Source organism: Emydura macquarii, unplaced genomic scaffold (genome assembly GCF_026122565.2).
Source record: "Emydura macquarii macquarii isolate MOO-44397 ecotype Brisbane River unplaced genomic scaffold, CSIRO-AGI_Emac_v2 contig_2297, whole genome shotgun sequence".
Classification (NCBI taxonomy): domain Eukaryota; kingdom Metazoa; phylum Chordata; order Testudines; family Chelidae; genus Emydura; species Emydura macquarii.
The window spans coordinates 1,038,132-1,063,668 of NW_027132434.1; the positions used below are offsets into that span (position 1 = coordinate 1,038,132).

The following is a 25,537-nucleotide window of genomic DNA, read 5'->3' on the forward strand; positions in this document are numbered from 1 at the left end:
CCTACTTCACTGTTAGCTTCACCTCTACAATTCTTTTATTTCAGGAGTTCTTTACCCATACTGACAGCAGGTATTTTATTAAGTTTATTCCCCTTCTCTCTTGCTTGTTCTATTTTGTACACCAGAGTAAGGAATATTTAATTCTATGGATCATGTAAGATAAATTGATTAGGACTTCATCTCTGTCCTCATTATCTAATAAATAGACATCAGAGTGCTTTTCCCAGCCAGGGAGGGAAGAGGGAATATAAGCATAAATCTGTCTGCATACATTAACAAGTTTACTTGTTTTTCTTATAGTTTTATCTTCAATATGTATAAACCATCATCTCTCTGTGCTCTGAAAACCAGTATTTGCAAAGCTGAAGTCTGATTTTCAGAAACCATTCCATATGTCAGGAAATCCAAACTGCCAACACTGAAGTTAGTTGACTGCGAAGTTAAAAAAAGGACTATTCTAAGAGCAAAAATCTTCTGTGCTATTGTTGCAATCCATGGCAATATGATATCAGCTCATAAGTTTATCCATAGTACTTGGTTACATCCACATTAACAGGTCAGGATCACCTGCTGTGAACAACGCCGTTGATTCTGCTGCTATCAGCTGCCAGTAACTGGCCTGAAACTCATATTTCAACAGTTGGTTGCATAACAGGTTAGTTAGATAGAAAATAAGTTTAAAAGACGCCTAACAAGGACACCACTATATGCAAAGGTTTTTCAATACAGAGAAAAAGATCAGGCAAGGCATTATCTTCATTTCGTTTTACTGAATTCTAAGTTTGCCTTTTACAACTGATTCTTCCAATTTGTGAACTTAAGCTTCACAACTGGATTCAGCAATCCTAGTGCCTAAGGAAAGTTCCTCTATAGAGTTTTCAGAAATTCAGTCCAACAGATTTTCAGATTCAATTACACGATGCAAAGAAGATGGAAATTGAAGGTATTAGGTGAATTTACATCACACCTATCTGACAGTTTAGTCCAGATGGTTTCAGTCTATATAGTGTGACTATTAACTAATATAGCTGATGCCTAGATTGGCTCACCAACGATACAGTACAATTTAGCAGTCAGCAATTCAGGAAAATACTGTAATTCATTCTCTATGCTACCATTTTACCAACCAATAAGACCACCTTGATTTGGTTTGAAATCAAACAGCTGTGTAAAACAGGAGAAATCCGAACTTCTATAGTGCAGGCATTTGAACTGTACATCGGAAACAAGGAACTAATCAAGGGAGAATACTATTGATCAGCAATGCATGGTCTATGCCTGAGTTTGGAAAATGACAGCTCGCTTATCTTTAGGCCTGGTCTTTATATCATGTCATGAGGAGCTGCAGTAGTGCTCATGGAAACCTCAGCTTCCTGAGGTAACAGCAAATTAGTTATCTCTGCCTGGAAATAACTATATACTAAGACTGATAAGCAGGAAGTTGGGTTTAGAATGCAATCATAAATGAAAAGAAAGACTGACTTTAAACACCAACACTATATTTAATTGGCAACCAGTGCTGCTTCAAAGGAGCATAAACAGATACGCAGGAACAAGTTAAAAACTTGGCTGTACTCTTTTTTGAGGGGAGCAGATTGAGGAAAAATCAATTTTTCAGGATCCCTATTTATTCCCTTTCTCGGGGGCCTTGTGTCAAAGTATCCCTCCTTCCAAAAAAGGAAAGCTAAATGCAGCTTATGGAAATTTTTTTTTTTTTACTGCTCCAAATATCTTGGTGGAATGGGAGTTATTGCTCAAGTTCCATGTGAAACTCCCTCGCTGCAAGGTCAAGCATGATGCCTCCATGGTTCTCTAAGCCCCAGGGATGTTTGGGCTCAGATTCCCCATATTGCACTGACACAAGGCCAAGCAGTTCCTGGCTGTGGTATTTTGAATTGCCAGTAGCTGGGTTTCCAAGCAATCCATCAGGACAGAATTACAATTCTTTTGTACATATTTCTGTCGGGCTAAATACCAACCCAGTTCACATTTTGCTGAGGTAAGACCTGGGTTAGAGTCCCATGAGAATGGTATCATATCATTAATCACTTGCTGGTACTTTATTGTGGCAGATTCTTTCCTGCCTGCACCACTTTGGCAGGAACAGTTTTGGATAGCTAGATCTTGATCAGATAACTTTTGCTTTGGTTGTAGCCCATGAAAGTACAAACTGTGCAGAATTTACAAACACAGTCAGGAAATTATTTCTTCAGTTCAAACAGATTAAAATAGTAGTAATGCACTGCAACAGCCAGTACCGCTACTAGACACTGAGTTAGAAACCCAACAAGCTTAAGAAATGCATCAAAAATGCAAAAAGAAATGCATAAATGCATCTTTTACATTGCTGTAAATTCAATAAAGAGAATATTCATTAAGCACATGAGAAAATGGATTTAGCTGTCTCTCCTAATCTAAGGGCACATCTACACTACAAACTTAAGTTGACCTATGTTAGATCCATTTACAGCCACAGCACTAATTACTGCAGTGGTTCATGTCCACACCCCTCCTCCTGTCAGTGGTGCGCATCCTCACCTGGAGCGCATCCTCACCTGGAGTGCTTCCACTGTCTTAAGAGGAGCACTGTAGGGGGCTGAAAGCCCAGACTCTCAGCTCTGCATGCAGCTCCCCGTCGGGAGCCTGGCTTCTCCCCAGGCTCCTGCTTCCACTGGAGCTGTGAAATTGAAAAGAAAGCCAGGGCGGGTGGGGGACTCCAGCAGGGAGCCTCTATGCAGCCGGGCTCCCTGTGGGGAGTCCGAGGGCCCCTGGCTTTCTTGCCAATTTCCCGGTTCCACCAGAAAGTCACAAAATTGACAAGAATTACAAGAACTGCCAATGTAAGTAACCCGCAGTGTCTACACAGACACTGAGTCACCCTAACTACATTGACATAAGCACTACGCCGCTCGTGGAGGTGGAGTTCTTATGTCTGTGTAGTAGGGCGCTTACATCAGCAAGACCAAGGCTGTAGTGTATACACTGACATAAATTAGGTTGACGTAAGCTGCCTTATGTCGACCTAACAACTCTGTAGTGGAGACCAGGCCTAAGTCATTTGTGTTTTTATAACCAGATAAAATTATAAAGGGTCAGGTGAATAAATAAGCACAAAGACAAACAAGCCCAACACAGACTGGATCACAGAATTCAAACACTTATCCAGTCTGGTTCCTGCTCATCAGGTGCTGGCTTTGACTCAGGCAGAATGCAAACATCCATGAACAGCAATAATCTCATCTTTTTCACAAAATGACCCTATTTTTAAAGGGAAAAATTGGGACACAGGGATGGTTAGGGTGGGCACCTGGGTGTGGGGGAAAGAAAAGAAAGCCACGCCTGCCTCTCCTCAGCCAAGGAACCTCTCTCCCACCCACCCTTCTCCTTCCAGGCCACCTTGTGCATTTGACTCTATGTGCAGGGGGGCTGGTTCACTGTAAGAGCTCCTGGGGCCCTGGTGTGCAGATTACTGAAGGTCTGAAACAAGAAGGGGCAGGGTATCACTGTGTGATAGGCATGAGGAGGAGGAAGGAGACTTTTAGATGTTTTTGTATGCACCCAGTGTAAGGGAAGAAGTCCTTTAGATATACTGTATTCAACCAGTCTGCCCTCAGTTTCACTAGCTCCAGTGACCAGCAGCTCCATCAGGCAGTCAATCTATATGAGTTTACAAACAAAAACCAGGACAAAACACTGTTTTTGTAACATGAGCAGGGTCTATGGGACAAGGCTTGGTAACAGGAGGACTCTCTTTCCATGGATACAGGGTCACCCAGTCAAAGTGGAGGGTGAGAAAGTCTTTCTGCTCATCTCTGTAGAGAAGGCTGTTAAAAGAGGCTCTGGAAATTGCCTTCCCATCCAAAACTCTTAATGACGCAGCATCAGCTTTTCCCCGAGTCAGGCAGATTCTCTGGCTCTCAGCCAATTCTCCAGCTGCTTCATAAAGAGCCACTTGCTAGCTCTCTGTGACAGACCCTACTTTGTGTGCCAAATTTTATGAAACAGCAAAATTAAAACACACGCATTAGCTTCACACAGACCCTACACAAACTGCACACAAACAGACGAACAAGTCACACAGTTGTCCATTTCTTACTTTCAGGTAGCGACAGGGGTTGTTCAGAGCTGTGTGAAGAGCAATTCGTGGGGCAGCATTCAAGTGCTCACGGAGGGTGTTAGCTGTGTTGAAATACACCACCTCGTTCAGGGGCTGCATTTCTGCAGGAGCCAGGTAACTTCTGAAAGAACAACATGGATTATATGAGAAATATGGCTCTTTAACTGAAGGGACACTATGAAACCAGACTGAAAGCTAAGCCTTCACAGAGAGTGCAAGAATGTGCATTTCACAACAGGCATAGACAGAAAACCTCTGAAAAATAAGATACCCGGTACTTAGGGCTGGTCTGCACTACACAGTAAGGGCTATGCAAGGCATCTTATGTTGACCTAATTACGTTAGGGCACGTCTACACTGTGGGCTCCACAGCAATCGATGCAGCGGGGATTGATTGAGTGGGTCATGTAGACCCGCTCCATTGATCCCAGATGGGCGCTCTGGTCAACTTTGGTAATCCACCTCCCTGAAAGGAGTAAAGCTGCGTTGATGGGAGGGCATCTCCCATTGATATAGTGCCGTGAAGATGCCACGGTTCATCAACGTAAGCACATCAATAGGAGACATACATGCTATGTTATATAGCTTACTTATCTCCCATCGACCCCCGCCAGTGTAGACCAAGCCTCCGTGGTCTACACTTCAGCCTTCCTCCTGCCGATGTAAGTGCCCTACTATACCAACATCATAACTCCACCTCCATGAGGCATAAGGCTTATGTCGGAGTAGTTAGGGTGACACAGTTTCTGTGTAGACTCTGCATCTCTACACAGGCTGCATCCCCTTCACACGAGCTGTGAAACTGACAAGAAAACCAGGCAGTTATAGCCCAGTTGTCCCTGCTCCTCTGGAGACCTGGGCAGCTAGACCCCACTCCCAGCTGGGACAGGGGGCAAGAAGCCTGGGTTGCTTTCGACCCCTCCGCCCCAGCTGGGAAATTGACCAGGCTGCCCAGCTCCTGGTGGGGAGCGTGTGTGTGTGTGTGTGTGTGTGTGTGTGTGTGTGTGTGTGTGTGTGTGTGTGTGTGTGGGTGTGTGTGGGTGCGTGTGTGTGTGTGTGTGTGCGTGTGTGTGGGGGGGGTGGGGGGGTGGTTAGCGAGAAGCCAGGGCAGCTGGACCTGCTCCCCAGAGGTGAAAAGCTACATAATATGAGAATTTTAGGAATTATCAACTTGGCCTCCCACTTCAAACATTTGTTACTTAGAATTCTACCTATATAAGGGGCAAACTTACCCGGCAATGCCCAGAATGCTGACACCAGTCATCTGCCTTGCTCATTACTCCTACATCACCAATCCCATCTTTAAATCCCTTCACTGGCTTCCTCTTGCCTTTGTTTTCAAATTCAAACTCCTTGTCTCGGCCTATGCAGCTCTGCACAGTCTAGCTCCTGCCAACTTCTCTGCCCTAGCCCTTTTTTCGCTCCACACTTTTGATCTTTCCCTCTACTGAAGATGCACAACTAACAGCTGCTTTCATATCCTTCTCCAACCCTTATCTCCGCACTTTCTTCTTTGTGGATGCTTACACTTGGAATTGCCTCCACAGCCCCATCTGCCACACCTTGCAGTAGCCAAAGTGGAAATGGATGTCACATCCCTAGCCAATGCAATGCAAAAACAACTAGTGGATAGACCAAGACTGATTATGGTGTGGGCCATTTTGATTGCCGCTTGTTAACTGCCATCTGATTTTTTTCTTCACCTTCTGCAGCAGCAGCAATGAGCTGTACAACTTATGTTTCAGACTCCTTACAGCATTCTATGGAAAAGAAGCATTTTCAGAGCCCTCATCCAGACAGAGACGGTTGCAAGGTCACCTAACAGCAACATTTCTTGGAAATAGAAGAGTAGAGCGGATGTGTCTGATATTTCAAGACTATAGCAGTGATTTTAATAGCAGTTTCTCCCACGTCTGAACAGTTTGGTAAACTGTTGATTTGTGTGCATGCATCATGTATGTATTTTTGTATGGCATCTTATCATACTGCGTCAAACTAGTAAAGGGTTCAAGGAACAGGAAAGCTCACCTGACCAGGCTGTCTATAAAGTCAACAACTTCGAACCGGAGCATTTCAAACTTGGTTAGTTTCTTAGACCTTTTTGATTCTTTCAACTCCAGCAAAGTCTATAAAAGACAGAAAATGCACTGTCCAGTTACTCTGGATGGCAAACCCATTCATCTGGAGTGATGCTGACAGGATAATTGCATTTTAGAAATCAAGACATGAAAAATGATTGCCATGGCTCTCCTAGGTAACACATGCTAATCTAAATAGAAATAAAGTTAGATTGACAGTGTTCCCTGTTCATATGCTACCTTACAAAAGGTATACAAGTATCTACCTGTTTAAGAATGGATATAAGAGTTTTCATTGAGAGAGTCTGTTTTACTAAGACAGAGCTAACACTAATACTGAAATTAGTGCCCTGAGGCTAGGACAAGAACATTGCAGATTGCTCTTTCTCCATTTCTAAAATGAACATACATGATGGAATTCTAATAAGGAAAAGGAGAGTTGTCTCTTGGCCAGAGCCAGGAACTGAGACTCAGGGAATTTGGATTCCCAGCTCGGCTTCTGATTTGCTGTGCGACTTTGGTCAAGTCACTTAGCCTTCCACGGCTTCAATTTCCATATCCATAAAATGCGGATATTGGGGGTGGGAGGAAAGAGGTAGACAGGGCCAATCAGATGCTCCTAACTCTTTTTTTTAAGAATGGCGTGGAAGGAGCTGAGAACCCCCTGAGCTGCTGCTCCTCTAAGAAAAAGAAAGGAAGCAGACAACCCAGATGTAGGAGAAGAAGCTGGTAGGCTAAAAGTCTCTACATGCTCAGGAAGGCAACAATGGTATCTGTGAAGAAGCACTACAAAGAGGTAGAGGGTTAGGATGAGAACTGATTCATAGGTGGGAGAAGGGGAAGGAGGTGGGGTATAAAAGTGTATAGAAGTGATTTATTTTTTGAGGGGAAAATCTACTTATTGCAGGACCATCAACACATGCCAATGTAAATTAAATATGCAAAGGACTGTGTTGCTGCAGGCTTTTTTTAATCAAGGCCCTGTGCTTAGTCTGACAGGTAGAAGAGTCAGGGACATTCTTCAACCTTTGGCTGTTTATCTGAAATTTGAGTTAGGCAGGATGTTAAATTTTCAAGTCACTCACAGAAAATGATTTGCTCAAGGCTATGGTGTGCAGGGCATATCTAACCAAGAATAATTAACACCGTGAAAAAGATAAATTTTGGAAACTAGTTTGTAGAAAGTAAAACTGGCCTGACCTTCTGAAGATGATAGAGGTCTGTCTTCTTCTGGAGTTCCTTTTGTGATGACACAGACACATCTTGTACCTCGCTGGTTTCTGCTACTGGAACAAAACCAGTGTTCAACACATAGGGTAAACTTTTTCTAATATCTACATAAACTCACTGACCCAGGCCAAACCGAAACAGGGTCAATGGTACTCTTTCATGTGTAATGAGGACCCAAGTACAGTTAGCGATTAAATTTTTCTCCTGGCAAACAAAGGTCAATAATACTTCGCTGTGTAATTCAAACCACAAACAGTTATTGTAAAACAAAAAATTCAGCCCTGTGCAGAGGGCCAGCACAAGGCCTATGCACCACTTACATTCTATTTAAAACCTCTGGACCATATCCTCAACTGGTATAAATTGGCAAAGCTCCACTGATCTCGAGAAAGCAGTCACTTGATGAGCTTTTAAAACTCCTCACATTGCAAATTTATATTTTTCACGTGCAAAATCTTTCGAGAGAAAATAGGCTCTCATCCACCATTCCCAAACACCTTAACCTGGATTTACTGAAGTTAGAGCTAAGTGAAAAACAGAACATACTGAAGCATTTGACTGACCAGGTTTAGCCCAATTTTTAACCTATGCCTCAATTTTGCTTTCAGAGCCCTGTAGTTTATCAATAATAGAATGAATAATTAGCAGCTTTGCTTAAAAAAACTCCCACCACCAGATAAACATGATTAAGTCTCAATTTTGATTCATTTTAAAACAAACACTAATTCCTAACACAGTAATAATTAATACTATTCAAAGCAACAGGCTGCTAGGTTACTTGCACTACTTATGGGGTTGTCACCTGTAGGTCACAAGTTTATGTTTGGCTCAAGTCAATGGTGAGGTATGATAGCTGTTTGGTGGCTTACATGAAACAAGTTGGTAGCTGAAGTCCAATTTTAGTGAACAGGTGGCAACATCTTAAAATCCATCGTCAGAGTTTTTTGTCAGTATCAGCAAAGGCCAAAGATTCAATAGACATGGAGACTGTACTACCCCTAACCCTTATAAGTGGTTTGTCAAAATCAGAGTGAGGTACATTAAATGAGCAGAGTGAAGACAATAGATGTGCTGCCTATTAATCAATGTTGTCAAATCCTGCAATTTTATCATTACTCTTGGAAGTCTTTCTTAAAACCGCAGTTCCTGGAAACTATTGTTTATGGGATAATCTCAGCTTTCATTTACAAATAAAGTAGTAAGCTTCTAGCCCTCATGGTTGCAGACAAAAGCCTGAAAACATGAAGAGAGTGCAAAGGCTCTGAAATTAAAGGCAAATAAACAAAAAAGCCCAAATGTATTTTTTTTTTAAATCTCAATTTTTAAGCCACTCAATTTTCAAATGCGTGAGGTTGGCTATATTCTATGCTGGCCCTGTGCTGGGGTTACAAAGAGGCTGTTAATATAGGACATTTCACCAGTGCTACATTAACTTTTAAAAGAAAAAAAAACCTGAAACGAGGTCATTAGTGCAATTCCAAATTTAAACAAATGGAAACAAGTTTCAAAGATCTCCACATATGTGAATGAATGACAAACTGAAAGAAGATGTAGTAAACATCCTGACAGTAAAATTTAAACAAACTTATCCTGTAAGGTTTATATCCATGTTAGAAACAAGATTTCAAACTGAGGAGGCCCTCTCTCCCCGCATTACTACAACTTGTTAAACCTGGGCAGGTTTTATTAATGCTCCATCGACTCAAGACAGGCTCCACAGAACAATGTTTTGCTCTCAATGTTTTGATTCTCCCAATTCACTAGACAGACTTGGGAGGATGGAATTTTTTTGTTGGTTTAAAAAACAGATTTCAGTCTGTTTCTTTACTCCGGGGGGCTCAGAGTGAGATTTGTGTACATAACATTTTTTGGCAAACTTTTGAGAGTTTCTGCTGCAGGCCAACACAGTCACAAGAACATACTCACTTTAGAAATAGGAAAAGTTCATTTGCCCAACGAGCTCGCCCATTTAAAATTTATCTTAATTCTCCCTTCCTGCTTTTTCATCACACCTCAAACTCCTCCTTCTCTGAAAACACATCTAGGCCTCTCTTGAACACATTTATATTCTTTGCTTCAATCACCTTCCCCAGTACCCTAATGGTATGTGTTTGTTGCTACCTGTCATGCCACATAGTTCTGCCCAAATTCTCTATGTGCCCCGTATTTCCCAGATCTTCAATGATGTTCTTTTGTTTTTGAATCCCTTAACAATATATGTATATATCAATTTCTTTCATAAATGTTAAAAACTGCTATTTCTAAGTTTTCTTTTCTCCACACAAGAGGAGCCCCACTCCTTTACTCTTTCAAGAGAGCTTAGATGCTTCAGAACTGGGATCTTTACTGACTTACATAACACTCTTTCCAAAGCAATAGCCATCTTTCTGCATTACAGTGGCCAGAAATGGTCCCGGTATTCTCTCGATATGTGGCAACCAAAGTCTTACACTAGAAGCAGTATCACTGTTTATTTTTTATTTTAGACCTCATACCAGTCTAGTACTTTGTTGTTTATTACTACAGCTGTGCAATGAATTGATTTTCCCACAATAATCATAGAAATGTAGGGCAGGAAGGGACCATGAGAAGTCATCAAGTCCAGTCCCCTGTGGTCAGGCAGAACCAAGTAAACCTAGACTATCCCTGACAAATGTTTGTCCAACCTTTTCTGAAAAATCTCCAGTGACGGGGATTCCACAACCTTCTTTGGAAGCCTATTGCAGAATTTAACACCCTTATAGTTAAAAAGTTTTGCCTAATACCCAACCTAAATCTTTCTTGCTGCAGATTAAGCCCATTACTTTTCGTCTTACCTTCAGCAGACATGGAGAACAATTGATCATCATCCTCTTTATAACAACAGTCCTTAGCTTTAACATATCTGAAGACTTATCAAGTCTCCCTTCAGTCTTGTTTTCTAAAGACTAACTACATCTAGTTTTTTCAACCTTTCCTCTTACGTCAGGTTTCCTAAACCTTTTATCATTTTTGTTGCTCTCCTCTGGACTCTCTCCAGTTTATCCACATCTTTCCAGAACTGGACACAATACTTGAGCTGAGGCCTCGCCACAGCTGAGTACAGCAGGACAATTACTGCCTATGTCTTACATACAACAGTCCTGTTAATACACTCCACTACATCACGTTGACTACTCATATTCAACGGGCGATCCACTGTAATGCTCAGATCCTTTTCAACAGTACTACTTCGTAGCCAGTTATTCCCCATTTTGTAGTTGAGCATTTGACTTTTCCTTCTTAAATGGAGTACTTTGCACATGTCTTTCTTGAATTTCATCTGGTTGGTTTCAGACCAATTCTCTAATTTGTCAAGGTTGTTTTGGATTCTAATCCTGGCCTCCAAAATGCTAGCACCCACTTCCAGTTTCATGTCATCTGCAAATTTTATAAGCACACTCTCCACTGCATTATCAGAGTCATTAATGAAAACGTTGAATAGTACCGGACCTAGGACTGAACCCTGCAGCACCCACTAGTTACGCCCTCCCTGTTTGATAATGAACAACTGATAGCTACTCTTTGAGTATGGTCTTTTAATCAATTATGCATCCACCATACAGTAATTTTATCTGGACAACATTTCTCTAGTTTGCTTATGAGAACACCACATGGGACTGTCAAAAACTTTACTAAAATCAAGATATATCACGTCTACTGCTTTCCCCCCTCCTATCTACTAGGTCAAGGACTTTGTCAACGAAGGAAATTCAACTGTTTTGACATAATATGTTCTTGACAAATCCATGCTGGCTATTCCTTATAACACTATTATCCTGTAGGTGCTTACAAACTGATTGTTTAATAATTTGTTTCAGTATCTTTCCAGGTATCAAAGTTAGGCTGACCAGTCTCTACTTCCCCAAGTCCTCTTCATTCCCTTTTTTAAAGATAGGTCCTTAAACCACTTTTCCTGATCAGTGCGCTGTTTGGCTGTCTTTGCTATACTGAACTGCATTTACCATCTGCAGACCCAGTTGTCTAAACCAGGGACATCTAAACATTGCCTAATAGAGCACTTAATTTAATTTGCATAAAAGGGAGCAGATGACAGATACTTTCACCTTTACAAGGGAGGTGAAGGCTGCAGTACTTTCTCTTAATCCAAACAAGGTGGATCAAAATGGAGTGTGACTGTGTCTATGGGCAGAACTTCCAAAAGAAAGAAAGGATGATATTGGATTGCATTGTTGAACTCTTCAGGTTGCCACTGGCCATTACCATTACAATATGGCCACCCTGAGCTGGACAATCCAACTCTTATCAGGAGTTATTTATTATCAACCCCCTTTAATCTGTCCAGCTCCTTGTCTCACACCACTTTTCCATTTTATGAAGGGAGGGCACAGTCAGCTGTAACACAAATATTGACAACCCCTATTTGCATATCAATCATTTTTTTAAAAGATGTATTCCATGGCAAAACTACTTGGCATATTGATATTCTTCTGTGGAGAAGTTTTTGGGTTTGATCTCAAAATACCGTGAGACATCAGCAGGGCCAGTGAATTTCCTCAGTCAAAGTGTAGATTCCTTGAGGCCATTTTATAGCAGATTATTAATGCCAAGCAACTTGGCAGGATGTTACACACTCACCTTCCAGATTTTGAAATCGTGCCAGGAACTCCTCCAGTTTCTCTACCACGCTGCTGAACTGTTTTCCAGAAGACGATGTAAAAATCTCCACACATTTTTGAAGTATGGCCACCAACTCAGCCTTAGCCAACATCCTGAAAAATAGAATCAATAGCTAATGATGTAATATAACCAGCAAACAGGAAAAGCAGAATTATGTTCAATACTGTATTTTCTACTCGTCTGAAAAAAGAAAAATAAAGAAATCCCCAAGTTCTTGAATTTAAAGCTATCAGTTTTCTTGTAAAGTTGATTTCCTAAAGAATAATCTAAGACTGTTTTAGTTCCAATGCTTTTATAGAGCTTAATATTGAAAAAGGGCTAATGTACTGAGTTGGCTAGAAGCAGATATCCTGCAGTTTCTCCCCAGAGTAGATGGAGAATAGTTTCTTAGGAGTATCCAGTCTGTAACATCAACTAGAGCTGGAAGCACCTTTGTGCGTCTTCCTCTAGGGATTTTGATTTAGGTGAGAATATGGACTTAAAGCTTGACAGGGGTTCATGATTCATGCCAAACAAGGTGTGAATGATATAAACTGTGATAGCCCCACCTAGCATTTCAACATCACAAAACTCATTACAGTTTGGGATCCAGAATGGACTTGCAACAAAGTGAAAGTTAATGATTCATGTATTTAATTAATATAAAACCACCACCACTTGCCACTTATATAGCACTTTAGTTCTCAGCATTTTATAAAGATGACTAAGTATTGCTCAATCTCTATATTTTCATTCTAAAGATATCAAATCAAGTATCAAATACAAATTAAATCTAAAAGCATCTAGGTAACTAATATTCCAGGATCTGTGTCACTCTGAAGCCTAGACTATCTGTTGAGTCAGTGTGAAGCGATGGAAACAGCTACAAGCACAGCTGAGAGCAATTTTTTTGTTCCAGCTATCACCAGGTTCACCATCTGTTACCATTCCAATTTTAAGTTCCCAGCTATTTTGACTTTACAAATTACATCTTAGCAACAGCAAGGCCTTGTGATCTAAGTCATTAATATTGCCGTAGATCTGGCAACAGAGTCTGAGGTGTATAACCAGCTATGTTGCTATAGATATATGAGCACTGGTTTTAAGGGTTCACTTGCTCATATGGTTCACCCCTCAAGTATGCCACTATTATTTTAAATTAGTTTTTTCACCTCTTGCCCTAGCAAACCCCTTATTTTCACAAGGTAAAAGGTCATTGTAAATAGACCCTTTCTGTACATCCAAAACAATAAAGCTAATTTGTTATCCAAAAAGGAGTACAAGGGGGCATAATGTAAACATGCTTTCACATATTTGTGAACCAGCCTATCAATCCCGTCCAATTCTTTCAATTGAAAAAAGTCAAAAAGATTTAGTCCTTGATTTAAAGCCCTATAAAAAGAAAATAAAAATATTGTAAAACAATTTGGCAGCAGGATGTTCCCTTTGAAAACCATCAGGGAACCGACTAACTGTCCAGTTTAATTTTGTAGGGCAGCTATCTCCTATCCAAAAAATAGTTTTTGCTGGTAGTAGTGGATTTTTTTTCCAGACTCTTAACCCAATCCTCTTCTGCCACTGCTAAGGCTCTAGTAAAACAGTCTCTGTTCTTCATTATCCACAGTTTTCAGGGACAGTGGAAAGGATCAATCAATTTATTAAATTAAAAGCTGGTAAATGCCAATGGCAAATTGGAATGTTTTAATTCTCATAATCTTAATGGCTTTTAAAATAACTTCTGTTGCCTCAACTAGGCAATCACCATTTAAGTTGATGGCCAAAAGAGAAATAAAAATGATTTAAGTACCTTCTGTGGAAAACCAGAGATTCCCAAATTAGAAAAAATAAAATGGATACATATCTGCAATCCTTGCACAACCATATATGCAAGATGTCTGGGTATGTAGTGATTAGAATTGGCCTATTTTAATAAAATTGAAAAAACCGAATAGCTGGTAACCAAGTCATGCTCTTTTCATGTAACATATCAGGAGCATGGTTGCTGCCAGAGGTGGTTAAAACCTTATCACCTTATCACCAAGCTGTATTTATCTATATATAAAATTCAAGCCACTAGTAACACACACAAGGTAAATCAAGTTTTACTATGCTAGTCAATTAAAGTTGTACCGGGAAAAAAGCTCTCTCTTTGCAGGTGTCCAACGATTCAAAATCCTCAGAAGTCAACCTGGAACAAACACACAGCAAAATGCTGCTTCTCCTCTGCAACAGCTTTAATGTCCTCATAGTTGAACCTATGCAAGCCCAGGCCTTTGGAGCACCTGGTCTGCAGAACACACAGTATCTTGCCAGCCAGCTGACTGAAGATTCTCAATCTCCAGTAATAGTAGAAACGCAGAAAACAGATTTTCAGGTAAAAAAAAAATCCCAGCCGGTGTGAACCCTAATACTGTAGTAACTGCGATCTGGAGCTGACGGCAGCAGTCTGCTATAACAATACCTGATGTGGCACTGGTGGCATTCTCGGAGCAGTATGTTGTCACCCCCAGATGGCAGTATACCTGGATTCGGGGAAGACTAACTACCATAATAAACAGTAGGACGGTGTTAAGTTTATAGCCTGAACTAACAGGACTGCATTAGTCTTTTACACAAAGTGTCAATTCCTATATTGAAAAGATATGTACCGGAAGGGGGCCTTCATGGCCAAATCAATTTCCCCACTCCAGTAGCACAATCAAGGGAGCCTGCTCCGAGCAAGTCCTATCAAATTGTAAAGGGCATAATAGGCAAAAGTGTGACCCTTTGCTATGAGCTAGTGGATGTAACCATGTCACCTTAGGTAAACCAGAAAAAGGTCTTTCCTCTGATCAATAACTCTGTCAGGGAGGGTGGGAAGGCAGCTTACACCTGTATTAAGGGTATTAATCAATCAATCAGGTTCAATTTATGTATGTTCCTGTTGTGTTAAATCTGTCAAGTGGCACATGGGTAAATTCAGTTATTGGAAAAACACCAAAGTAGCCTTTTTCTTTGCAGTACTCCTTGCGGATAAGGTCACAGCTTAACAACAATAGGTACAGGACATCGTAAATTTGGAAATCTATGCCATGCATCAATTATATATCCCTAGGAAAAAACATGGAACTGATCTATTGGGGATCATAAAAACTGTGTCAAGGTTATTTGGAACTGGAATGTCAATTTGGAATCAGGTGGACATTGAAAAAATTAGGAGACACATTAATTCTATGTTACAGGGAGAGGCCAACAAGGTTGTCAATCCAGTGCTGCCAGGGATAAAAGATTCATCAAACAAGGAAAGATTTATAGTAGATAATATGCACATAATAGCTAGACAGTTTAATGAAACTCAGATTCAAATTAATCAGTTAATTAAACACAATAATGATCAGCAAAAGCATCAGTATATGGGAAAGGAAATTATCTGTTCAGCATACAGTGAATATGTATTAATACCGTCAGCAGCCCATTGCAGTTCTTGGAACTAGGAAAGGTCACAGATTTAACCAAGGACGAACAGTTGCTAAACTAGCATTGTCCAAAATGTTTTTAAAAATACAGGGAGAAAAGATCAAATTGTTTAAATTCTTGTTAAAACACATCATTAAGGGCAATCAGAAATATGGTGATACTGTGATACTGCACTCTAATCATGACTCGTGTTACTTAAAAAAGAACTGCATCATGACAAAATCCTTATGTCACATTGCCTGTGTTTGATCAAGATGGGGATTTTTTTTTTATCCAATTGGCAGCTATCAACTCAAAAGATCACCTAGAAAGCAACATCGACAAGGAACAAATAAATGTACCTCTTCTGGTGGTCTGTAATCAAGACACCCAAACCTAGAAAGTTCTGTGTATTGCCTGTTGCTCTGACAAAGGGCATTAGTACATCTGCAGGTGTAATACATTTGAGGTAGACACACTGTTGTGTGGCCAGAAGGAAGGGTACCAACTATGGAACCAATTATCAGCGTTGTCATCCCATCATCCGTTGTTAAGATGACCAAGCTCCCATGGAAAGGGTGACCTATTGTGGAGATGGCCGATATTGTGTAGTGATCAACAAAAGCATTATCATGATCAGAGTGTGAGGTCATGACTAAAAATTTCTGTTTTTATCCAAAGGTGCAAATGTTAATTGGGCATATGGCAGTTTCCCCAATACCCGTTTTTAATAATGAAACAGTTTTCACTGCTAAACTCAAACAACAGGATCTAGTCCAACAGAGCACACCAATGTTCCGGGTTCATACTGCCTCACTTAATTCAAATTTAAGACAGTTGATGGAGTAAAAAGATTCACACTGGATAAAAATCAGTAATGAAGTAACTGAGGCAGGACAAATGCTCATCAGGTTAATTGGTGGAGTTGATGAGGTGTTAACTGTACCTCAATGGATGGAGATTGGACTAAATGGATGGTAGTGCAAGGTATTGCAACTGGAGTAATCTTTGTTGTACTGTGTTGTTTGCATTGTAAAATCAGACGTCTGAGCAAAGAGTATTGAGTACTCCCACAAACACCTCCCATAGGAAGCCAACACCCCAGATTGTCTCCATTCAGAATCCTATTATCTCTCAGGAGGTGACCAAATAACCTCAGGTAACCCAATCTAAGAAATCACATTGTGTGTCCAGGCAACCAGCAGCAGTATACCAGGTACATGAACATCCCTATGCATCTATTCATCCATAACAGCCGGTAACAGCATATATCAGAGGTGGGCAAATGTTGCCCTTGGGACGCATCCAGCCCATTTAACTGTTCTGTCCAGAGTGCTATGCTGGAGTGTCAGGCAGCTTTCGGCCAGTCACTACCCGAAATTCCTGCTTCCGGTCACGTGACCAGAAGCTGGAAGTGGCCCAGGCCCGCAAGACTTGTCAGAGTTTGTGGAGTGGCCCCTCTGCAAAAATTATTGCCTACTCCTGGCATATATTATCCATATGGAGATAATGTAAGGCCCTAAATAGCTGTTTAAAATCACCCATCAATGGGGGGTGGGACTTGTAGCCATCTATGTTGCTATAAATACATGGGCCTACACTAAATAAGGTATAGTTCTGGAGTAATGCAAAAGCCTAACATAACCTCTGATAAAAAGTGGCAGTTGCCCATGCACTTCTAGGTGATTTCCTGGAACCTGCCAGCAAAGGACCATTCTAGCTACCAAGGGGCTCACCAGCAGAGGATGACGTGAGTATGCAAGTTCTGATGCTTGTATTATCTCTGTCTATTTTGCTACATTGTAGTGTTTGTGATATTGCTGATTGTGCTCATAAAACTATTACCAATTCAGAAGATCTTCCCTAAGTTTGCGCATCTCTCCCGCATACACTGGTGTCCTCACTCCCAAACTAACTGCAGTACTATGGCTGATCTCAAGACAACTGAACCCTGTCAAATCACATCATGTTAATTGGAAACTCTAAATAGCACCTAACCAATAGATCAAGCAACAGATTTCATAGCCAGATATGCTGAGGGCAGCCTAATGTTCTACCAAGCTCTTAGCTGCTTCCCTCTGTTCATCCGGTAAGGCGTCCAGTATAGAGTTAATAGAAATCCATAACACAGTTACATCAGGGCATGACAGCTTGATAATTTGCCACATGGAAACCCAAAGAAGTAGAAGCATAAACCTTTTCTCCAATAGCATCTAGTCTACACCCTTTTCTATCATAGGGAGAAGACAGGGATACCTTGTTACTTCTGGATAATTCCTGACCTGCAGACACTGGCATGGAATCAGTCAAGGAATGTTATAATAAAAACTGGTGTCCCACCAAGGGTACAGGATACAATTAGCTCTTTTTCCCCCTCCAAATATGCTGATGGTGAGGTCACAGGAGAAAGCCAAATGTCCTTTGCTGGACTGAGTATTCCTGGGAGAACAGGAAGTGTAATCTTACCTTTTGTTTGCCATTCCATAATATTGCAAAGAGAATCAGACATGTCTAGTGCCAAAACTCCTATTTGTAACTGCAAGATATTAGCCACCCTCCACACCAACTCCTGAAATTGCTTCTGTTTATCTGAAATCCCAATTTGATCCTTAAAGGACATACCATTGATATTTTCTTTGATTGGTGACTACTCCACTTCCTCTGAAAGACTCTCTTTCCAGTCATACATGTGCCACTCTTCTTGAGGAGGCAATAATGCTTGTGCCAGCACTGATGGTGTTGGTTAGATCTGTGCTTACTGAAACATGAGTACCCTTGAAAGCAATGGTGCCTGTGACAAGCCCAGTGCTGCGAAAGCTTTTGGCACCAAAGGAAGTGCCTCCAGTGCTGAGAAGGTCACTGGTGTCAGCGTTATCACTGGTGCTAAAATAGGTGCCATGTTGGTTTTGATAGCACTGAGGAAAGCCTTCACTGACTCCTGAATGTATAGCCACGTTAACAGGGGGGCTGGCATCTTTCGGGCAAATGGAACTTTCAGCAAGGGAAGACAGCTAAGGTTCTCTGGAGCAAATTGTATGAGGCTGTGGTCAGTTCCAAGGGAATCCCATGCTCCTCAAGGATGCTCTGGAGCTATACCAATGACAAATATTTCTACACAGTCAAGCAGCGGAGACAAGCCAAAAGCTTGACAGGAGGTCCCTCAGTCATGAGAAGGAATCAACTGTGTCAGAGATATGTGCACTGCTGAGATGACTAAATCACTCAGTACAGAACCTCGAGTTGAGGAGAAGTATGTGCCAAGTGCAGAGTTAAGACTGGTAAGGAGGTGACAAGCATCAGAGGAGGAGGAGAGTGATGCCACCTCCCCTTTTTCTCCTTAGGCTCCTTCTGTGAATCCCAATGCTTCCTCTTTTCCTTTCACTTCCCCAGAACAGGTTACAAGGAGATCTGGAAGCTTCTCTTCAGCTTGTGGAATCAACTGGTGTCCACTTTAATGGTGCTGTGTGAGTTTTCAGTGCCTACAGCAGTGTGGACATAACTGTATCGTTGGAGCAGTCTTTTTTGATGGAGCTGGGGCCTGACACTGACTCTTTACAGAAGACCTCAGCACAGAGACAGATCTCGCAATTCCAAAAGGAGTTTTAGAACATTCAACTGTCTGCAGTGGCAGCAAAAGAACTGAGTGCACTCCCAGGTATAGAGAGAAGTGGATGACATCATCATAGTGGGAGAGCATTCTTGCACACCCCAAAAGACATGGCTTTTCTATGCAGTTCCACAGCTCAATGCCAGAGATGCCAAATCCCGTAAGCGGGAATGCACAGAGCATTACTCCAACACTGTGCCTATCTGCTCCTTTCTTGTATGCCAGCAGCAACATGAAATCCTATTATCTGAGCATTTCATGATACTTGCACCTGATCACCTGCCATCATAGAGAAAATTTGCACAAATGTTTGTAACTGTAAAGTGGCAACCACATCATCTCTTTTCAAAAATTGGCTGTGATGTTTTTTCTATTTTAAACACTGCCAGTCAACATGAAAACTTGATTTGGTGGAACCTCTACTGAAATTACTATGCTAAAGAAAATATTAGCATGGACCTACATAAGGATGAAATGCAAATCTGTGAAGCATTCTACAAAGAAAAATAATAAAGCTGTAGGCAAGTCACTTGGAACACATTATGGTAACTTTCAGAGCATGTCAAATATTTGGCTTCCAACACTGGTAATTGACAGACAAGATGGGTGAGGTAATATATTTCATTGTACCAACTTCTGTTGTGAAAGAGACTACCTTTTGAGCTACACAGAGTTCTTCTTAAGGTTTCCCACTACACAGTGAAATCACTAAGAGCTGGGCTAAATGGTGGAACTTCAGAACTTAGCATGGCAGAAGTGGCAGCAAGCAGCAGCAATAGCAGTGGCAGAGCTGAGCAGCAGCAGAGGTGACAGCTAGAGCCCTGCATGCTATTTTTAATCCCACTCCTGTTATGGCAGCGGGTCCAGTAGGACCCCGCAAGATCCCAGTCCCACGCATGGCTCTAGTGATGGCAAGTGGCCTGTAGCAGCAGAGATAGCAGCAGCAGCAAGCCAGTTGCAAAGGCAGCAGCAGCAGGGGTTTTCAGTGACCAAGTACAAGTGAGTGTGGTGCAGCGGAGGGAAAGGGGAATGGCATGTTAAAGGGCCATTTGTTCATCGGACTTTCAAACCACAAGGTGTGATAATGAGGCAAAGAACACTGCCCGATGCACTGCTTCCCGGTTACATGCTTTTGAATCATGGTTGAAATATTTTCCCAAATTAATGCTGGGTTCCCTTTCCCATTTATTAAAAGTTTTCTTTTGTTATTAGACAGACTCAGTGATTGCGAGTGGGGAAGTACTGCCTCCTCGAGGTGCCCAAGGGTGCTGTTTCGTTTTCCCAGATTAGTGGCTGGGGGCTAGAGTAAGTTCTGTTTTGTAGTGTTAAGAGGAAACCTCAGATACTGAACCCGGACCTTATTGCTGCCAGCTTCACCTGGCAGAAGGGTAGCGTAGCTCAAAAGCTTGTCTCTCTCACCGGCAGCAGTTGGTCCAATAAAAGATATGACTTCACCCACCTTGTCTTTCCAATATCCTGGGACCAACATGGCTACAACACCACAGCAAACAATACCGGTAACGTCTCCTGACTGTTAACAAGAGTATCACAAAAGAGTGCAACAATTTTATTAATCAAATAATGAAGATGTAATAAATAAAAATATTTTAAAAAATAGAATACCATCATTTCAACAAATATTCCAAACAAATTACCAAGAGCTAGATTCTGATACTTTCATTCACTTCAACAGGACTACACAGGGAGTAGTCAGCATGAGGGAAGATATCAGAATCTAACCTCAGACACCTTAAGGCAGTTCCACTGAAAAGAACAGAAATGCACATTTAAAATGAGAGACAACTGTATTTTCACTCAATAATGTAGTCTGTTACAAAACTTCTCGTCAAGCAGAGTTCTAAATCTGAAGTTCTAGAGAAAGGGATGGAAGACATTCTACCCATCTAAACCAAAACAGGAATAAGGAAAGGAGAAAGATTACCTCATTAACTGAACAGCTGACCCATATTCTTCTGTTTCCCACACTCTCTTTCCCAAACATGCACAGTGCAGCTCTCTGATCTGTAAACCAGCACATGAGTAAAGGGAATAAAATGTTTTACAAAACAAGTAATGGGTTAATTTTACAATTCAAAACAATGACTGACTCACTCAAAGTATGATTTTGCGAGAGCTGAGCGCTCTCATCTCTCACTGACTGCAGTTTGAGGTGAGGGCATTCAGCATCACATGGGACTGGGCCTTCAGTGTGGCAAGATTGTGCTGGCAGCTCAGCACTGCGCTTTAACAGCGTCCATTCAGGTTCATACTGGAATTAGAAATGAACCTGAATCAAAACTCCGATTCAAATATTTCACATTCCCATACATTAGCAAAGTTCAGACTGAGTTCACAGCCATGTCTAATGTTAATGTACCTGATACATCTAGAATCAATGGGAAATGCACATCATGGAATGTTCTACAGCATTAATAGGAGAATGTGAGGTGAAAATAACTGCTTGGTATGAGAAGTTGAGTTTGGTCATACCAGAGCTTTAAACACAAAGTCAATATACAACTAACCACTAAGAGTACCCATGACTGTTCCATCACTGCTATGTTATTCCTGACATAAGGACGTTAATTCTCATTTGAATCCAACCATTAGGCAACTAGCTGATTGATGACAGGAGGAATGGAAAAGTGTCTGACTACATGTGACAAATCCAGATGCATGAAAGCCAAACACAACACAGAGGCACTAGCTGTTCAGTGCATCTGCTTCTCCCTATAAGTCCTCTGTTGTTTACTCATAACAGAGTATGACAGGCACACTTAAAGATACTATGTGCTGTTCCCCAGTCCACAATAAAGATCAGAAATATCTGACTGTGTGTGTGTGTGTGTGGGGGGGGGGGGGGGGGGGGGGGGATGGAAAAAGAAGAGGAGTGGCGAGGGAGGGAGCGGATTTCAAATCTGTAAAGATGGCAAGCCATGAAACAAGAAAGGTCCATAGTTCACTGAAATGGAATGATGTTACTTCACCTGTTTGCCCAAAGGGTACTTTGGAAGAGAAGCTGTGAAAACATGAAGACATCTCAGAACTGGGAAATAATTCTCATGGTAAATATGCAAGTCTTCCAGTAATGTCTGTGTTACCTCCTAAAATGACAGAATAACAGTTTCACAAAGTAGTTCAATATCCACCAGCATAAAGCAGTATGAAATAATTACAAAATAGCCGTTAAAACACATACATAAATTATTTTAATGAACACTGAAGTTCTGACAAATCAGGAGGGATTGATTTAAATAAAAGTGATTTTAATCATGATTTAAATCAGCAAGCCAGAAATCTTGATTTAAATAATTGATTTCAATCTTGTTTCACATTTGTACTTTTTAGTTATTTTCCTAAAGAAAATCACACTCACTGGCTGATATAAACCTAAAACATGTTGATATGCAACTAAATATGGCCTTTACATTAGCAAAAAGGAATACCAGATCTAACCAGGAGGATATCCTGTATCTATACATTTATGTAAGTAATGATATGGGTCAACATACATTTATTTAGATTCTTAATTTTTCAGATTTTTATTATGTTAGAAAATGGTGAATGATGTATTTGCCGTTTACTGTATGATAATGTCTTATTTGTGCTTTGAGTCAAACTGCATTTGGATGGAAATTGGAATTCAATTAAAAATCAACAAAAACAGCAGTTTAAAATTATTTTTTATTCAATTAAACTATCTTAAAGGTGCTGGATGCATAAAGAAGAGAGTAAGTTCATCAAAACATGTTTTGCATTTAAAAAACTGATTTATTAGAAACAAAGGAAATATTACATTTAGTTAATGACTCGACAGATTGAAAACCCTAGGGTGACCAGAAAACAAAGATATTTAGGTGCCTAAAGATGCAGATAAATGCCTGAAGTGATTTTCAAAAGTGCCTGAGCTGCTTACAAACCTAATTCCCACTGAAATCAATGAGAGTTAGGCACCGGACCCACTTAAGCACTTTTGAAGATCCCATTAGGCGCCTATCTGCATTTTTAGGTGCCTAAATACCTTTGTAAATCTACCCTATGTCCTTCAAGTTTTAAGAATTAATAGACCTCATCTTCTCCAGCTGGTTTTTATTCATAGACTGGAAGCTTTTCTGCTTTTTCAACTCCTAAATGGTTTCTCAACTGTGAATAAACTAGTCCAAATGAAAAAATATATTCTCCCTGCACTTGCTAGTTCAACAGAAAGCAAAAGTAATTAAGGCAAAAGCTTTTCTGCACAACAAAAACTGGAAGTACTTACATTTAGAAAAATGTAAATAACAGCATTTGCTCCATTGTAAAGACTAAAAATAATATAAATTATTTACTTCTGCAACACTTGACATTGTGACGTATTTATAAAGCTTGAGTTGACCTCAAGTTAAAAATGGTTTTTACCCCTGATTTTGTATAGAATTCTAAAGGCAGCACCCTTTAACCCATAAAATTTGAGGAAGGTCATCGATGAAGCTTTTATAAATTTATTTAAACGACTTTAATATAGTAAGTTTAGGCCTTAACAAAGGTTGTCAATTTTAAATTTAATTTTAATAGGTTTATTTTAAGAAACATGAATTTAAATTAAATAAAAAAATCTAATTTTTTTTTAAATCAATTTTTTCCACCCAATGAGAAACCTATAAATGCAAAGATGTTTTGAATTGAGGCTGCTAAAGCAATCTTGATTCACTACTGCAATAGCACTGCAGCACACAGATATATATTTTAAAATCCAAATGACAAAAGCTCACATATTAAAAAAAAAGGGTATAAAGACTAACTGACTGTAAAAACATACTTGGTTCCTCCACTCCACAAGTCTTTTAAAGCAAAAGGTTGAAAAACATACAGACCACAAACACATACTCATCAGATATAAGCCAACATATTTAAACCATTTTTTAAAAAAATGTCACGGCAACTTGCAAACTAAGTTGTAGCTAAATGTGATTTAAAAAAGAGTCAAAATAAAATATATTGAAGCTGAAGGTTATAAACAGACATGGTGACAGAACCTTAACCACAGCTGCCAAAAAGCCCTGAAGTAATGAGGAACAGATCTATACAAGAAAGGATATCAAGATAGGCCCTTATCCTGCAATATGTACCCCTGTGAGTAACTTTATGTACATGAGTAGTCCCATAAAGTTACTCAGGTAGGTAAATGCTTGCAGGATTAGGACTTTATACTGTAAATCTAAAAGATATTTAGACATTAATGCAAGCTGACTGTTTTCTAGTAGGCAGCACCGTCAGCATAACAATGGGGTGGGAGAATCCTGCAGCTGCTTTTGTAGTGATTAGTGGGACAGTTCTCTCCATTTCTCAAATACCGTAGCAATAACACCACCGGGTATATATACATGTGAAATTTAACCTATTTTTTCCCAGACTTCTGAGGAGGGGGCTGGCTTAAAGTTCAATAGGTTAATCTTATTATAATTGCTGATGAACATTTATATGTCAATGTGAGCAGTCATAGAATCATAGAAGATTAGATTTGGAAGGGACCTCAGGAGGTCATCAGGTTCAACCCCCTGCTCAAAGCAGGACCAACCTCAACTAAATCATCCTAGCCGAGGTTTTGCCAAGCCGCACCTTAAAAACGTCTAAGGATGGAGATTCCACCACCACACAAGTAACCCATTCCAGTGCTTCACCACCCTCCTAGTGAAAAAGTTTTTCCTAATATCAACCTACAGCTCCCCCACTGCAACTTGAGACCATTGCTCCTTGTTCTGTCATCTACTACCACTGAAAACAGTGTAGTTCCATCATCCCTAGAACCCCCTTTCAGGTAGTTAAAAGCAGCTATCAAATCCCCCCTTATTCTTCTCTTCTGCAGGCTAAACAAGTCTAGTTTCTTCAGCGTCTCCTCATAAGTCATGTGCTCCAGCCCCCTAATCATTTTTGTTGCCCTCTGCTGGACTCTTTCCAATTTGTTCACATCCTTTCTGTAGTGGAGGGCTCAAAACTGGACACAGTACTGCAAATAAGGCCTCACCAGTGTCGATTAGAAGGAAATAATCACTTCTGTTGATCTGCTGGCAATGCTTCTACTAATGCAGCCCAGTATGCCTTTAGCTTTCTTGGCAATAAGGGCACACTGCTGACTCATACTTTAGAAATCTTTATTCATTGTTTTGATCAGGTACCTAGTGAGTTTAACACCACCAGGATATAAATCAAAGTATCTAAAACACACTGACTGAAGTACATCAGTTATAAATGAACAAAAATGTCATAGTTATGTTTTCATTATGCTATACTGCAGATATAGGATGAGTTTCTGTGCTAAAACTGCAAAGTCTAGGGTAGATGGGACTATAGTGGCTTCAAGTCACCTTTCTGCCCTCCTGATCCTGGGCTGCTCTCAGGGATGGGAAGGTGCACAGTGTACCTTAGATAGCCCTTGGTGTCTGTCTAAATTAT

General features: G+C 40.5%; 1 protein-coding gene across 8 annotated transcripts in view; it reads right to left on the reverse strand.

Annotated features, from left to right (window-relative positions):
- ORC3 (origin recognition complex subunit 3) overlaps positions 1-25,537 on the reverse strand; it is a 92,237-nt gene that overhangs the window by 18,648 nt on the left and 48,052 nt on the right. For 4 of the 8 annotated variants that reach the window (XR_010922072.1, XM_067560710.1, XM_067560709.1 and 1 more), the window contains exons 12-17: positions 22,093-22,209; positions 21,048-21,127; positions 12,043-12,176; positions 7,396-7,481; positions 6,146-6,243; positions 4,097-4,238 (exon numbers count right to left, since the gene is read on the reverse strand). Coding sequence is in view for 4 of the 8 variants with exons in the window: in XM_067560710.1 (XP_067416811.1) it covers positions 4,097-4,238; positions 6,146-6,243; positions 7,396-7,481; positions 12,043-12,176; positions 21,048-21,127; positions 22,093-22,209 (657 nt within the window). In the remaining 4 variants the exon portion in view is untranslated. The remainder of the gene's footprint in view (positions 1-4,096; positions 4,239-6,145; positions 6,244-7,395; positions 7,482-12,042; positions 12,177-21,047; positions 21,128-22,092; positions 22,210-25,537) is intronic. The other 4 variants (XR_010922075.1, XR_010922074.1, XR_010922073.1 and 1 more) reach the window with 2 other exon arrangements.